This window comes from Hordeum vulgare, chromosome 1H (assembly GCF_904849725.1).
Source record: "Hordeum vulgare subsp. vulgare chromosome 1H, MorexV3_pseudomolecules_assembly, whole genome shotgun sequence".
In the NCBI taxonomy this organism is placed as follows: Eukaryota; Viridiplantae; Streptophyta; class Magnoliopsida; order Poales; family Poaceae; genus Hordeum; species Hordeum vulgare.
Genome location: NC_058518.1, coordinates 249,655,741 through 249,672,808, shown reverse-complemented (window position 1 = coordinate 249,672,808; position 17,068 = coordinate 249,655,741). Strand labels below are relative to the sequence as shown.

The 17,068-nt window shown below is 43.8% G+C and overlaps 1 protein-coding gene across 1 annotated transcript; it reads left to right on the top strand.

Moving 5' to 3' along the window:
• Window positions 1-2,903: 2,903 nt before the first annotated feature.
• Window positions 2,904-4,400, top strand: LOC123409212 (putative cytochrome c biosynthesis ccmC-like mitochondrial protein). Its single transcript, XM_045102177.1, has one exon. It carries the CDS (start codon window positions 3,678-3,680, stop codon window positions 4,398-4,400), a length of 723 nt encoding a protein of 240 aa, XP_044958112.1. The 5' UTR covers window positions 2,904-3,677.
• The last annotated feature ends 12,668 nt before the right edge of the window (window positions 4,401-17,068 follow it).

Here is a 17,068-nt window from a genome sequence, read left to right as displayed (position 1 = left end):
ACCTACAAAGGGTGTGATGCGTTTTTGAGTGAAGGATTAGGTATAGCTGACCGATACATCGGACCTTTCTTGGCCCATATCCCCCTAGCCCTTACTCCCTTGTTTCGGTGGTTGGTCTCTACCTTTTTCTGTCTCTTGGCTAGTTTGTCTTCCTCTTCTTTTTGAGGGTAACATAGTAAAAATCCTTTATTTCAGGGGATTTCCCTTTTCTTTCCAAATGAATTTATGCTTAGTCTAAAATTGGTAAATACCAAATAATAATATATATATATATATTATTATTAGAAATATGTACCAGTTTCCTGAAACTAACAAATAGAGTTATAGCTTTGATTGACTTACTAGCTTACGGGAACACTTTGAATCTCAACTTACTTTGAACGAGTGCTTCCCACATAGATTGCTGGAAAGAGGAGTGAGCCGGGGCAGAACTTGAAGCACGGGAGAAGGAAAAAGAAGTATACAAGGGGTGCGTAGTTGGTATATGTACGGTATAGACCTTTCTTTGTGAATAGCTAGTTCAGTTACAAGGGTGTATAAAAAGGTCTGCTTATAGGTTGAAAAAGCCCGTAGAGATAGCCTAGATAGCCAAGAAGATATACGTATTTCATAGAGCTAGCTAATAAAGCTTTTGTTTACTTCAAATAGGCTATTTAGTGCAACGGCAAATAAAGAAGAAGAAAGTGCCAGAGCTAAGAGCTAATATATTCCCAGTCTATGCATGGATAAAGGAATGATAAGAGCTATGAGAAGTTTATTAAACTACACTACGGCTAATGTATATAAGGACAAATCAACTAGAAAAAACCGTTGCCAAAGAAACCATTTGTTTAAGCTTATTCGTTCGCGCTAGGCTAAAAAACTAGATAGAAGAACTAGAGGCTGCCAAGGTCTTCAACCATTAGACAAGCAGGTAGGATCCTTTGCTTACGACTTGAAGCAGAAACCTAGAAGAGGAATTCTTTCTATTCCAAAATCCATCTTCTTTCCGGTCCGCTTCATTCATTCCCTTACTAATAAATCCAATTCATCGCTAATGGCGAAACCAACCTGTATGTACACCGCACAACTAACCGTTGCTTGGTAGGTTCGATCAGCTCTTCTCACCTTTCCGTCGACATCTACTAAGGCTTCAGCTTAAGTGGGTTCAGCCGCCCCAAATCTGACTCGATCCAGGGTTATATATCATAAAGGGCTTCGACAAGGGGTTTGATTCGTTCTTTGAGAAAAAATATAAGGTCGGAATATCAGAGTTCTTTCTTTGCTTCCAAGAACATAGATTCCTTCTTCAACCCAGGTCATGACTGAGGGCGGGTATCTCACTCGCATATCTAGAGCCCAGCATCTCTCCTGAACGACACCTTCTACAGACTCTACTGGTGGTATTTCTCGAGGCGAGGGTAAATATGTGCATTCATATCGGTCAGGAAACGACAATGACTCTTCTTCTTTCCGGGAAGGTATGGGCACCTCACAATTCTTATACGACATTAGTGGAAGCGAACATTCGTAGCATTCATTGTCACCGATCATTGACAAGAGAAGAAAAAGAAGCCGTACGACAACTTAAGGAATCTTTAGATTTGGCGGCTATAGACTCAAAGGGCACAGACAGGCTGCTGGTACTTTTTTTAGCTAACTAAAGTCCAACTTCCTTTGCCGAAAGAGGATGAAACGGATCAGCCGATTCAACTTAGCATTACCCGACTCGTAACTTCAAGCACAACCATCCATCTCAATCCAAAATCTCCGATCGTCTGTGATCCAAACCCAAACTCTCCTCCGGTTTTGGATATATAGATAGTGCCTGCTCTCAAACCAACCAAGACAGCAGCAAGTTCCTATCGAGAACAAGACGACAGATCAATATGACCAATTTCTATAATATCTCGGGTGAATACGTGAAAAAGTGTTGCTTAGCTCAGTGAAATGGAATAAGGAAGAGAAAGTGTAGTGTGATAAGGGAAGATGCAAGTCAATTTTGAGGTTTTCAAGCAAGGGCCGAGATAGATATACAAACCAGAAGAATTCACATCAGAACCCTTTCCTGCTTCCCCTTTTTACCCATCGGACTCGACTCACATTTTGATCTCCTACGCTTGCTTTCACAGTTCCCGTACGAGCAGCCCGGAATCAATGAAGGAGTTCATTCAGCACCGAGCCGAGCGAGCGTAGATTCAATATGTTGATTGTACCGAACGAACGATTTGCCTTATCACGAAAGCCACATTCGTTTCGTTTGAGGAAGGCACACGTCCTGTTCCCTATAAATAAGGAGATTCATTCTTTTTTTTCAGAAATCCCCTCTTCTTCCTCCTCAAGCCCCTATCACAAGACCAAGCGGATCTCATCCTGCAGAAGACTCAGAGTGGATCTATCTAATGGCATGGCTGGCTGGCGGATGTGATCTATTCTCGTGTCACATCGCTTTCTTTCTTCTCTGTCCATTTTCTTCACTACTACCGCTTCTACACATAAATCAAAGAAGCATTGTGGAATAGTGGCATTTCGTTAATGGCTAAAATGTTCTTAGTGAAAGGGTTGCCGCAAAACCGGCAAACTCAGAGCGGTCTCTGAAAGTGAATAGGAGCATAGCGGCATCATCCAAGCCAAACACGTCTCCTCAGTCAAGGGTCTTCTTGCGCAAAGAAGATCAAAAACATAACAACTCATTTCGCTTAATGCATGTCACCCGCCCGCTCTCAATACAGCAAGTGACTCTCTCTCACAAGACAGAGAAAGATTACCGATTCATCCAATCCAATTTGATCAGAAGTGAGTTCATTGTTGTTGTATAGCGAAACCTTTCCTTGACAAAACCATTCTCAACTAATAGAAGCCGAGCTATCTATCCAGATCAGGGTTGAACGAAGCGAATGGAAAAGCCAAAGAAAACATAAATCCATTGCGATTAGAAACCAATGACTCTACAGCCAGGGCTCGATGGCGATGTAAGATAGAAAGAATGGGGAGTTAGGGCTTCGGTTTCCTCTGTAGCCAGTTTCAATTCCAAATCATTTGCCGACATGCGGACTCACTTCTCTTTTATGGGATGACTTTTATTATCCAAGTTGTCTATTTACGTGGGTGAATCAAGTACAACAAGTCAGGTCAGAGCTTGTGGTAGAAGATTGGGCTCTGCTACGCAGATCCACTCAACTAGGAAAGAAGTACGCATTGCTGACTGACTGTTTGAACGATCCTAGTTACTAGTAGCTAATCAAGTCAGAGTAGGGTGGCCGAGAAGCTTCTTGCCGGTGCCCCCAAAAGCAAAGCACAGACTCTACTCACCCACGCGTTTTCCACCTACGGAGGGAGAAATCATCGAAATATCCTCATCCCCTGAAAGGGAACCCGAAAACAGGACGAGAGTGGATAGGGTGACTAAGGAGGCCGTAAAAATTAGTAGTGCATTTTTGAAAGATAAGATTACAAAAAGGCGAGAGCAGCATAATTGTTAGTTAGGGGTAAGAGGGGACGGGCCCGTATAGAAAGTAAATCCTTCTTTTTCCGATATGCCGCTCCGCAAGCAAGGAGTGCCACGCACGAGCGGAGCGAAAACTAAGCAAGGGGAATTCCGTCATTCCATGGAAAGCATGCGAAATCCTTTGATTGTTTATAGAATCAAAATAACTATATAGTCTTTCTTGTTCCACTTGCAAGGCAAGGAAAATAAAATGTCAGTTTCGTTATTACAACCTTATTTTCTTATGTCAAAGACAAAAAGCTACGGGCAAATTCTCATTGGATCTCGGTTGTTCTTAACAGCGATGGCTATTCATTTAAGTCTTCGGGTAGCACCACCAGATCTTCAACAAGGTGGAAATTCTCGTATTTCGTATTTACATGTTCCTGCGGCTCGGATGAGTATAGTTATTTATATCGCGACAGCTATAAACAGTTCCTTGTTCCCATTAACAAAACATCCCCTTTTTCTTCGCTCTTCCGGAACCGGTATAGAAATTGGTGCTTTTTCTACTTTGTTTACGTTAGTGACTGGGGGGTTTCGGGGAAGGCCTATGTGGGGTACCTTTCGGGTGTGGGATGCTCGTTTAACTTCTGTATTCATCTTGTTCCTTACTTACCTGGGTGCACTGCGTTTTCAAAAGCTTCCTGTCGAACCGGCTCCTATTTCAATCCGTGCTGGACCGATCGATATACCAATAATAAAGTCTCCAGTCAACTGGTGGAATACATCGCATCAACCTGGGAGCATTAGCCGATCTGGTACATCAATACATGTTCCTATGCCCATTCCAATCTTGTCTATCTTTGCTAACTTCCCCTTCTCTACCCGTATCTTGTTCGTTCTGGAAACACGTCTTCCTATTCCATCTTTTCCCGAATCTCCCTTAATGGAAGAAATAGAAGCTCGAGAAGGAATACCACTAAAAACCTAGTTCGCTCTCAAATAAAAACCTAGTTCACTCGCTAAAGCATCAATGGCTGAATGGTGAAAGCTCCCACCAACCTCGAAAGGCAAAATGGGTCAAAAAGTAGGTTCCATTCCTGTCGGATGCACTACCTCTTAAAGACAGAAACAGAGGAGGGAAAGAAGGTAGCATAGGGAACTTGCTTTTGGATTCTTATCGAAAGTGAATCCCTCTAACACTTCTGTTAGTATTTTATGACAAAATCTTTTATAGACACAACAAGTGTGAAAATCCTTAGTCACTAGGCAATAAAGCTCGATGGGAACAAAAATGATACAATTAGTTCACAATCAAAAAAATGTACAATTTCAAAGGAAAGAAGGAATGGCAAGTTTCCCTCCATTGAACATCAATCAATCTAGAAATAGGTAAAGGAAGGCGTATCACAGGGGTATTTTTCTTTTTTCTATTCACTTCCGTGGGGTTCTAAATTGAAAACATGAACACAAACGAAATCGTATTGAAATTACATAAAAAAAGAAAAGGGTGGAGTAGCTCTTGGTTTAAAGAAAAGGGAGGAGATGGATCGAATTCAGTCTTTTTCCTTTCTTTGATGATCTTCAACACATCTATTTGAATTCCCTGCGAGTGAAGGATTTCTCGTATGGAGAAAAACCTCTTGAGCGCTATCTGATTTTATTTTTGTATTTCAAATATGGGACCTGCCTTTTTAATGGGACATCCCGGCAACAGGCCTACTCATGCATGTGGCCAAGTACTCGACCAATCCTCGGAGCGAAGGGATGAACGAATTCTCGAGGTCTGGTTCATTGAGGTCAGCATCACATGAAACCTTTAGCACTTCCGTTCGATATTGGATGGAGTATGGCTGGAAGGTCAGCCTAGCTAGTCTTGTCAATCGATCCTGACTCGTCTTCTCCTTGGTACCTACCGCTATTGAACTTCGATACCTATATTCCTGAAACAAGGCAAACCTTCATGAAGACCTTATATTTTGGAATAAGATCGGACATTTCCACATTGAGGTGAAATTACATATGAGGAAAATAATCCTGTACTACGAAAGCTGCCCTTGTGTGGTAGAACCAGATCTTCCACCGGGCGGTCAGCCAAGTACTGAAGCCCCTATCTTGATATAGAATAGAAGTGAGTTCACACTAAAAATAGAAGAAGCCCTATGATTTTTTAGCCCTGCTATCAATCACTTCGGTAAAGGGATCGAAAGATTATGGTCTGAAATAGAGATTTGAGAGTCCCTCGTGTGAGTACGTGCTGAAGAGCAAGGAGTGAAAGTGTGTTCATCTTTCTTTCTGCTAGTTGTTTCCTGCTAATAGTGATTTGTGAGTGCCCCATACATAGCCAATGTCCGCCCGTGTTCACATCCAGTCTTCTCTGTACACTAGTGCAGCTTCCAGCTCTATGCTATGTATAGTAGTCGTTTGACTCGGGAATCCCTGATAAAAGCTTTTAGTCCGTGCCTGGCAGTTTCAGCCGTGGTCCAGTCCAGTAGCCTCTTTTCGATCCAAGAGTCGCATGAGAAGAAAGCTTCTGGTTAGCTTCAGTTAGTGTTAGTTAAATAGAACGGGAACCTCGTAACTATGCCAACCCGATCTTGGTTCCAATGGTGCAGAGAAAGGTTATGGGTAAAAAGAAGGTCTTTATCCTGGTGCTGCGGAGACCGGTGTTGCTGATCGAACTCATTTTCTCTCGAGGAGATCGAAAATCTCTGAATTTCTGCGAAACGAATTTACATATTTATTGCGAGGGGCTTTGAAAAGTGAAAGGATGAAGACTGATTTAGATCCTCTGAAAGCGCAGGAAGTATGCCTTTTGAGCTTTTTCTCCACCCACCTCTGAGCATCCTGTTGGAATGGTCCTACGAAAGACTACGTACGAGAAATCATTCTCATAGCCAACTTTCCTTCTTCTGAGCAAATAAATGTAGTATTTAGTCCAACCAATCATTGGTGAATCTATGTCTTTCGTGAAAAGTGGAGTATTTGTGCCCAAGATCTTTCTATTCCCTTTAGTAGGTGCACACATCTCGTATGGTAAATATACCTTTGTGCCCTATAAGGTAAGATTGATTGACGGAGTCAAGAGATGGAGATCTTGGTTTAGTAGCGGCTGCCTGTCCTTTTCTTTCGTGAAAGGTATGATCTAGAGTGTGATTCTGATCCCGTGATTGGGTGCTTGGCGTAGAATGAGTGGAGCATACTAGGAATGCCGAATGCTCGCTCAGTGAGGGAGCTCTGTTGGAGAAGAGTGGGACTAGAAAGAGGGAATACCCATGTCAGGCCATGTAAGGCCAATAGTTGAGGTACCTGGATCCAGACAAAACTCCAAACATGTAAGAATCTACCTTGAAGCAAGGTTTCTACTGGTTAATGCGTTCCACCCTATTGATGACAGCTAATGTTACTAAAAGCTTATATGAAGAAAGAGCTTCTGAGCGAAGGCTTGTTGGCTTTGGTTGTTGGCGTGGATTATCTTGTTAAGCTCTGCAGAGATGGTGAGCGTGAAGAAAGGACACTACCATCAAAGAAAGACAGCTCTCAAATGGATTTGCTGGTCTATGATGACCAAGTAGAAGCATCCGTTCCACATAGGTGATTTTTATAGAAGCATAGGCGCAAGCTCTTCTCAAAAGAATTTCGTTTATAGGATTCTGTCGTCCGTTTGTTTTGTTTTGAATTGAAATAGAGAAATCTTTCTCGCGTTCCCTTAATTCAGGAATAGGTGGCGAAGGCTACTTGTTCCTTGTATATATATATAAAGGAAAGGGGTTATTTTTCCTTTACGGCAATAAGAGTTGATTCCCTTGCTTGTAGTTTTGGATCGATTCCGTGTATTTCACATATTTAAGAGTGGTTAGGAGAGAGAATCAATGTTTAGTAGTAGGCCCGGTTCACCAGGTTCTACCACTGTTCGGCCCAATCATAGTCAAAATCTGAGTTTGATCCTGGCTCAGAAGGAACGCTAGCTATCTGCTTAACACATGCAAGTCGAACGTTGTTTTCGGGGAGCTGGGCAGAAGAAAAAGAGACTCCTAGCTAAAGTTGTCTCCCCCTGCTTCAAAACTACAGGGCGCGCGCTACGGCTTTGACCTAACGGCCTCCGTTTGCTGGAATCGGAATAGTTGAGAACAAAGTGGCGAACGGGTGCGTAACGCGTGGGAATCTGCCGAACAGTTCGGGCCAAATCCTGAAGAAAGCTCAAAAGCTGTCGGGACCCCGATCCTGAGTCATAAGAACCTAGCCTGTAACACATCACATCACTTTGCGGCCTCACGCATGGTAAACTCCACGGCTGCCACCTTACCTTGGCTGGGACCGTTTGCGTCTTTTGGCTCACGTATATGAATATGTTGCTAGCGTTCATTCGACAAAGAACCCGGGTCGACATGACTAGTTATAAACCCCAGCGGTACAACCGTACAGGGACAGGCATACATAACCAAGCAAAGCAGGTGTCGGTCATCAGCGTGTGTAGACGAGTCGTAGCAAGCTACAAGGACTCCATTACATCGCGTGACATTTCCCCGAGGGGACAGACACAACAACAAAGAAGGATACATGCCGGTCAATCAACGTGTTCCGAGCAGTAGCAAGCTACCAAGGCTCGATGGAAGCACAAAGAGGCATTTCCCTGTAAAGAGTACTACTAAAGGCAAACAACTAGGTGTCGAATCCCACACATATAATGCATTTCAAACATACACACATTATGCACGATATGTGTAGATACAACATGGCATCACAACATAACTCTATGACTCAAGCATTTATTAAAGACTCATAAGAGTCAACATAATATGATATTACAAACAGGGGTCTCGTGACCCGACACTCAAGTCATACAAACAACAAGCGGAAGCAATTCATGTCTGGGTACAGACATCTACTAAAGTGGCTGGAAGAGCCTGAAAAGCTACTACGACCCTACCAAAGGAGCCAGACCTCTGTCTGGGATTCCCAAGCTATTCCGGTCAACATCGAACACGTCACGTAGAAACCTTTAATGAGACTAAATCTTCTCTGCAAAACATAAATAAAGCAACCTTGAGTACAAAGGTACTCAGCAAGACTTACATCAGAACTATCTACATATGCATCATGTTTCAATGGAAGGATTGTGTGGTTTGATTGCAGCAAGCCATCTTTGACTCTTGGCTAACCTGTACTACGACTACAAGTTCTTTCTTTGAGGTGGGATAGCGCACACGAGTCCACATATTCACCAATTCAATGCCCTACTATGGATTCACTCTCGTCTCCCTACGAGAAGGCCTTCCATAGCACTCACACTTATCTTGCATGTTTTAGAGTATCCATTTAAATTGTCTATGTACCACGTAATGTTTCCAAGTAGTCCATAACGGAGGACGCGGCTATTCGAACAGATTGAATCACCCTGCATGGGTATACTTCTTCACACATGCTCCCACCACTTAGCACCATATGCACGTCATGCATCTCGGCAACCTTCAAGCGGAAGCACTGGCGTGGGTGTCGGCCACGACCGTTAACCACACAAGACCCTAGTCCAGGTTTATCGCCTATTTGAGACTGAACCCGCAAGGAAGTCCGGCCGAGGTTTCCTCTACGGCCCCAAACGATGCGCGCAGGGTTCCCAAGCCCACCATTCGGGTGCCACTTGGTACACCGTGCCACTGTGTATCTACCGTAGTGAAGCCTACCCCGTCGGGCAGAGCTAAACACGGTCGCCAACACTTTTCCTACAAACACCAGAAACTAATTGCAACTCCTGGACAGAGATCTAGGCAATTAATAAGCCGAGCGGGCTCATATTTCAGGGCCCAATGCATGGTAGTATCTTGTCTTGGATAACACACACAGAACTCGGTTCTTAAGGACGGTCCCAATGAGACAACCCACCATGTACTCCTACATGGCCTCTCATCGCTACCTTTACCAAATCAGATTCACACCTTTACTCTCACACTATAAGACATGAACACAACCATTCCGATTCATCATCCAGACGGATCAGACCCGACACGACTCTAAGCATAGCAGGCATTGTAAACAAGCATGGATGAGTAAGCACAACAAGGCTCAAGCTGTTGCTACTCATGCTAAGTGGTTTCAACTATTTACTGTGACAAAATCAGGTCATGCAGAGGAATGGGTTCAACTACCGATAACATGTACAGTTGAATCGTGTTTTCCCTAATGCAGTAAAAGAGAGCAGGAGAGAGAGGGTGGGTTTATATCAATATGCTCAAGGGGGGTTTGCTTGCCTGACACGTCTGAAGATAGGAATGAGTCTTCATCAATGTCAACGATCACATTGTCGAAAACATCGTTTAGCGAGGGGGAACAACACCGGCAAACAAGAAAGAACAACAATTACTTCACGGAAATGCAACACTATGATGCATGCTCAAGACATGAAATGAAAGGTGGCAAGGCTAATGTGGCTATCATTTCTTAAGTCGAAGTTGGTTTGAATTAGGATTCAAACATCACTTCAAGCCGGTTATTCTTCCGGGTACCCTTTTAATTGATTCGACCTGATGCTCATAACAAATTGTTTCAACATGTATGGAGTTGGTATTTTGAGGTACTGATTTGCATTGACCAATGTTTGAGATAGTAATTGAAGTGGAAATCAAATAAGTATCAATTTCCAACTCCAAACTATTTATTAAATTTACCCTATTCATCATTTTGCCTATTTGGTGTTGTTAACTTTTTCAAACATGCATGAAAATGTCATAATCAAATTCCTTGGATTTTTTTGATACTTTTTCATATATAAATTATTTTCATCCGAGTTATATTTTAATTTCTATGATTTTTACAAGTTTTAGGCATTTTCTGGAATTATTTTATAAGCAGAAAATCAATTACTGCGTCACTGTGATGTCATCACTGCGTCAGCAGTCAACAGCGCCTGGGCCAGGTCAAACCTGACCAGTGGGGTCCACTGGTCAGTGACCCAGAGCTTAATCCCGCGTTGACCCGCACTAATGGGAGTTTGACCCATGCGTGGGGCCCTATGTCAGCGTCTCTGGGAAGGGGTGGGGGGTTAGTGGTGGCTAATGCCTGGCCACGTCAGGGCTACCGGGGCCTGGCCGGCGGCGACCACGGGCGCGGCGGAGGCTCGCCGGAGATGCTCCAAAACGGCCTATGGGGCTCGGTTAGAAGCGCTGAAGGCACTGGGGTGAAGCCCAGGCTCGACCGCATCGCACAGGGGGCCCGAAGTGGGGGGGGGGGGCTAGGTCACCGGAGTAGCCCCGGCGACGAGCCACGGCGGCTACCGAAACTCGGCCACGGCGAGGCTAGCGCTAGAAGGCACGGGAGGAAGAGATTGGGACGGCTACGGCTTCAGGAGAGCTCACTGAGCACGCCGGGGTGCTCGGCAGTGGCTCCCGAGGTTGCTAACCACGATGACACCATGGCTGGCGGCAGGGGCTTCGGCTCCGGCAGCTAGCATGGTGGGAGGAAGGGGAGATCGACAAGGGGAGGGGGGATGCGTCCGGCGGCTCACAGGGAATCGACTGGAGCAGACGACGAGCTCGGGGACACCTTGGTTGGCGCGAATCAACGAGGAAGGTCCGGCGGCCGGAGGTGAAGGGGACGATGGCGATGGCGATGCTCCGTGGCTCGGGTGCTCGGGGAGGTTGACGGCGAGGATCTTCTCGACGAGGCGGAGCTAATGAGCCGTTCAGGAAGGTGAGGGGAAGCCTGAGGCTACGGCTGCGACTAACGGCGGCGACGGCCTCGCTGGAATCCATGGGGGAGGGAGAAGGAGAGGAATAGGGAGAGACTGGAGAGGGATGAGCTCGGGGGGGGGGGGGGGGCTAGGTGGTGGCCGCAGACGGATAAGGATGCATGGGGGGGGGCGCCAGCGCGAATCAGGAGGTGGCTCGCCCGGCGCCGTGCCTCGTCTCGCCTCTGCCTTCTGGCAGAGGTAGAAGATGACTGGCAGAGGCCAGTGGGTTGGGCCTGGAGGTGAGCGCAGGATAAGCTTCTCTCTCTCTCTGTTCCTTTTTCTGTTTTTATTTCTGTCTGGCATTTTAGGTTTAGGTTTTAAAGTAAAATGTTTGGATATTTTATAAACTCTAAGTTAGTGTTATGTGACAGTGATAAAATAAGCAATGCCACATAATAGTTTCAACATTTTGTAAAACTAGGAAGTATTGGAAATCAATTAATTAATTGATTTCAGTGGCTTTTGTGTTTAAAATAAAATGCCAAAAGTATTTTTAAAAAGAAACCCAATCCTAAATTGTGTTTTCCAAGATTTATCAAAAATGATGGACTTTTATGGAGGCCATTTTGGGTTCATTGATTTGTCACCACTTTGAATTGTTTTGCATATAGAGTTGCTAGGGTTTTTCTCTTGTTTTTCCATTTCACTTCTAATGCAATAATGAAGATATGAGCACAACCTTGCTATTCATCAAAGTGGGGTAACTAAGGATGTGACAACTCACCCCTACTAAACAAGAATCTCGTCCCGAGATTCAGGCGTAGTCGGGAGGAGGAAGAGGGGACACTAAACTATCACAATCTTCACGATCCATTTGCTTCTCTCGAGGATGTCGATTCATCGTACCATGTTGATCTTGACGTCTTTGTCCTTGGGGTCTTCATCTAGCTTGACGACAAAAGAACAGGGAGACTACACAAGATTCGATCTCCTCGAAGATCGAGAAACTCAAGATCAACTCATAGAATGAGACGTAGGAACGTCCCTTGAGCTGAAACACAACACTCATAACACGGACGAGGAAATGAGACATATGATAGAGGTTAAATTGGTAGGCAACAAATCCATGCTTAAATCAGATGGTGGCGAGGTTTCAAAGCAGCGAGGATTAAGCTACCCTTCATACCACAACGGGGGACCTTAGGAAGGTGACTCGTAGAGTTATTCCCTTAAGTGGCAAAAAGAATTACTTTTGATCCAAAGATCATTGAAACTCTTCATACCGGGGTAAGGCAATTCACAAATGATTGTTTGAAGGAATTTGAAAGAATGGCATACTTAGTTGGAAAGAAACTAGGGTTATAGAACAACTCGGCGAACGGATTGCACATTCCAAGTATTACCGAGGATATAACCTAGTGTCTGAGCGTGCTCTCAAGAACTTGAGCATTTCCATATTCATCAAGATTTACCAACATCCGTGCCAAGGATCCTGGTGACACCACATACTATCATGATGAACAGTGATGGAGGATGCAGATGCAAAGGAAGACAACACTTTCTCAGATTTCACCTTAGCTGTGCCAAGGGAAACGAAATCTGGTTGATCGACCGAGAGACATTTAGCACCCCGCTTCTAATGTTCTCCTTGATGTACTAGCACAACCCAATTATAGATCGTGCTTGATATCTAGCGCATCAAGTATAGGTCGGACTTCGGGACCAAAGGGGATCCATAAGGAACAACTTATAAAATAGATCATACAAAACCTCACGGGGAGATGGCTAAGATGCTGATACAAGATATTATAATATCAAGTCTTCCGGCTAGGTGTGTTAGCCATTACATCACTTTACCGGGTTACATAGAGACCAATATAATAATTCTTGGGAAAAGTTCCAACCATTATAACTGCCTGAGATTCAGCTCCGGTTGGTGCCACGATGCTTCAGACTCAGCATGTCCAAAAAGAAAGTTTGCAACACAAAGCGACGAGATAACATTGCGAGATTCTCAGGAAATGAACTACGGAAGACAACTCCAAAACATGAGTTGGATCGCAAGACCCACGTGAACACACTGCCCAAGACAACTGTGAACACATGAAAAGTCTTACAACAAAATACTACCGAGTTCGGGATGGGAACCATCATTGCGGATAACGAAGCCATGTGCAAGTCCGTCTGGTACCTTCAGGAATGGCACTTACCTTCTTTTCCTTGAACAAATCAATCAGTGGCTTGGTGTGCTAGGAGATACATATGGAGTGAAGATGATCAGTCTATCAAACCATAGAATACTTCGCACGTGCATGATTGACTTGGGATGATTCCAAAGAAACAATTTAACTTTTCTCGAATTCACGGCGACAACTTGCATCAGATGCACATGAATTAGATGAATTTACTTCTTACACCTAACATATACCTCGTGCACAAGACACGAAGACAATGTCTACAAAGTTTCCAGCACTAGCTTAATGTTCAACATAAATCATGGAACAAATGAAAATGTTGCCAATGGGCTAAACAACAATTCATCAAGATACCCATATAAATGGATTTCCATAACTATGTGAGCAAGATAATAGCATTGGTCAGATCAAAGAGTATAATGGTGTATGCTCAGAGAAATCCATGAGTAAAACACCGCTACGAAAATCTTTGGTTCTGAGTTTGATTTGACGATAGCCCATGCTCAAATCAAAATTGAACAAGATAATATATGCAACAATTGATCACACGGATCAACCGATGAAAATATCATCTTTCTTCAGACTCACACAACAGGAAAAATATCCTTTGTAAATGAGCTAAGTTTAGGCGAAGCTTTTATCTTCCAACTCTCCAAGTTGTTGTTTAGCTTAACCAACTAGCTCGGGGTATCCAATATAGATTCTTGGAGAAGGGGTTGGTTTATAGAAAAACCAACTTGATCACGAGCTCTATCATAACAGCCAGGAAACAACCTGGTAATACTTCCGAGAAGATATTCGGAAAATCACAAACCACCGATATATTATTAAGCTCGAGAACAATCTTGCTTTTCAGGGCAAGATGATGTGATTAATAGAACGAGGGATTGACAAAATCCTAACTCATTGATCAAAAGGTGCACCATGAAACATGGACTAGGTAGCACGGTCAATCTTAGAATGACGATTCAATCACCATCACCATAAGAGTGAAATTATTGTCCATTATCTACCAAGCAATAGCATTGCTAGGAGTATTGATTTCACACATCATGGTTCACTTGTTGATATTCCGGTTACAACCAACACGAAAATCGAGGGATGAACAATGATAGCGAGAATTATCGCTGCATCAAGAGCTCATAAGAGATGGTGCAATTCTCATCACACTCTTGACAAGAAGAGGGTAATACTCCAAGATAGAACAGAACAAAAGCTGGTTTAGCATTTCGATCTGTGGAATACAACTACTTTGACCCAATCTAAGAGATGGATGTGGTACTGGAGTTTGCTTCTCCCAGTCTTTCGAGAATAGGACAACTTGACAGACCACAAAATAGAAGACATCGATGACATGAATGCAGAACTACTCTTGACTATCCTTTCAATGATGAAGGTCAAAATCCAACTAAAGAGGGGCAGCTGAAAAGCACATGACTTCTTGAGTTATGTATGCATGGATTAGAATGTCGAAAGAGCTCAACATAATTCTTCCAGATAACCCATGCAGAAGGGCGGAATAGGCAGAATCACAATATGGAGTGGAGAACTCATCACGAGCACTCTTATTATGATCTTTAGTTCACGAAGGACTTTTGACAGAGATGGTCCATGGTATTGGAAGAATGATATACCACACACCTTCAGGATTACAACAAGGTTACTAATCATTCTAAAGGAACTAGCAACCCTATCAAAAGAGATGAGCAGAATGATCCTTGGATTCAAAGGCCCAGAAATAGAGTACCTACAAGCTATTTAACATCACGAGATGTTTTTCGATAATGATGGCGAGAACTATCACACTGGAAGACATAGCACACATCTAGACTATTGGGTAGTTTTCGGAGTAACATGTTTTTTTTCCTAATACTTCAACAAAACATCGAGGTAATAAAGTTCCTCAACACAATTATTAGTGTGCTTTGTCCGGCCAAAAGACATTAGCTCAGGAGGAGGGAATTTGCAATTGCATCAGATTATTTAAGAACTTCGGAAAACTCGGACAGCATAACGGCTGTATGGGCATGAAATATGAGGCAACCTGCAAGAAAACTAACAACATAACAATTGAATTCTTAGGGAGACACTGATCCAGGAAGACAACAACTTTTCTATAAGTCTCCAACATAGTAACTCGTCATCCTAATGAATAGATGAGAAAGCCTAATTCTTAAACCCCGTAGAATAAAGAAGAGGGTGACTCAGAATAAGAATGATACAAGGAAGGGAGTAAAAAGAGCCTTACGTTCCCTTCCACAAACAATTCCCTTATATAACTAAAGAGTTGCTAGAAACAACATCGACCAGTTTGGCTTGGTTATCCTACAGGCAGTCAAGCTCTGGTACCAAAGCTGTCGGGACCCCGATCCTGAGTCATAAGAGCTTAGCCTGTAACACATCACATCACTTTGCGGCCACACGCACGGTAAACTCCACGGCTTCCACCTTACCTTGGCCGGGACCGTTTGCGTCTTTTGGCTCACGTATATGAATATGTTGCTAGCGTTCATTTGACAAAGAACCCGGGTCGACATGACTAGTTATAAACCCCAGCGGTACAACCGTACAGGGACAGGCATACATAACCAAGCAAAGCAGGTGTCGGTCATCAGCGTGTGTAGACGAGTCGTAGCAAGCTACAAGGACTCCATTACATCGCGTGACATTTCCCCGAGGGGACAGACACAACAGCAAAGAAGGATACATGCCGGTCAATCAACGTGTTCCGAGCAGTAGCAAGCTACCAAGGCTCGATGGAAGCACAAAGAGGCATTTCCCTGTAAAGAGTACTACTAAAGGCAAACAACTACGTGTCGAATCCCACACATATAATGCATTTCAAACATACACACATTATGCATGATATGTGTAGATACAACATGGCATCACAACATAACTCTATGACTCAAGCATTTATTAAAGACTCATAAGAGTCAACATAATATGATATTACAAACAGGGGTCTCGTGACCCGACACTCAAGTCATACAAACAACAAGCGGAAGCAATTCATGTCTGGGTACAGACATCTACTAAAGTGGTTGGAAGAGCCTGAAAAGCTACTACGACCCTACCAAAGGAGCCAGACCTCTGTCTGGGATTCCCAAGCTATTCCGGTCAACATCGAACACGTCGCGTAGAAACCTTTAATGAGACTAAATCTTCTCTGCAAAACATAAATAAAGCAACCGTGAGTACAAAGGTACTCAGCAAGACTTACATCAGAACTATCTACATATGCATCATGTTTCAATGGAAGGATTGTGTGGTTTGATTGCAGCAAGCCAGCTTTGACTCTTGGCTAACCTGTACTACGACTACAAGTTCTTTCTTTGAGGTGGGATAGCGCACACGAGTCCACATATTCACCAATTCAATGCCCTACTATTTATTCACTCTCGTCTCCCTACGAGAAGGCCTTCCATAACACTCACACTTATCTTGCATGTTTTAGAGTATCCATTTAAATTGTCTATGTACCACGTAATGTTTCCAAGTAGTCCATAACCGAGGACGCGGCTATTCGAACAGATTGAATCACCCTGCATGGGTATACTTCTTCACACATGCTCCCACCACTTAGCACCATATGCACGTCATGCATCTCGGCAACCTTCAAGCGGAAGCACTGGCGTGGGTGTCGGCCACGACCGTTAACCACACAAGACCCTAGTCCAGGTTTATCGCCTATTTGAGACTGAACCCGCAAGGAAGTCCGGCCGAGGTTTCCTCTACGGCCCCAAACGATGCGCGCAGGGTTCCCAAGCCCACCATTCGGGTGCCACTTGGTACACC

What these genes read in the sequence shown, in the direction of transcription:
- LOC123409212 (XM_045102177.1), top strand. Translation starts at nt 3,678, where the DNA reads ATGTCAGTTTCGTTATTACAACCTTATTTTCTTATGTCAAAGACAAAA.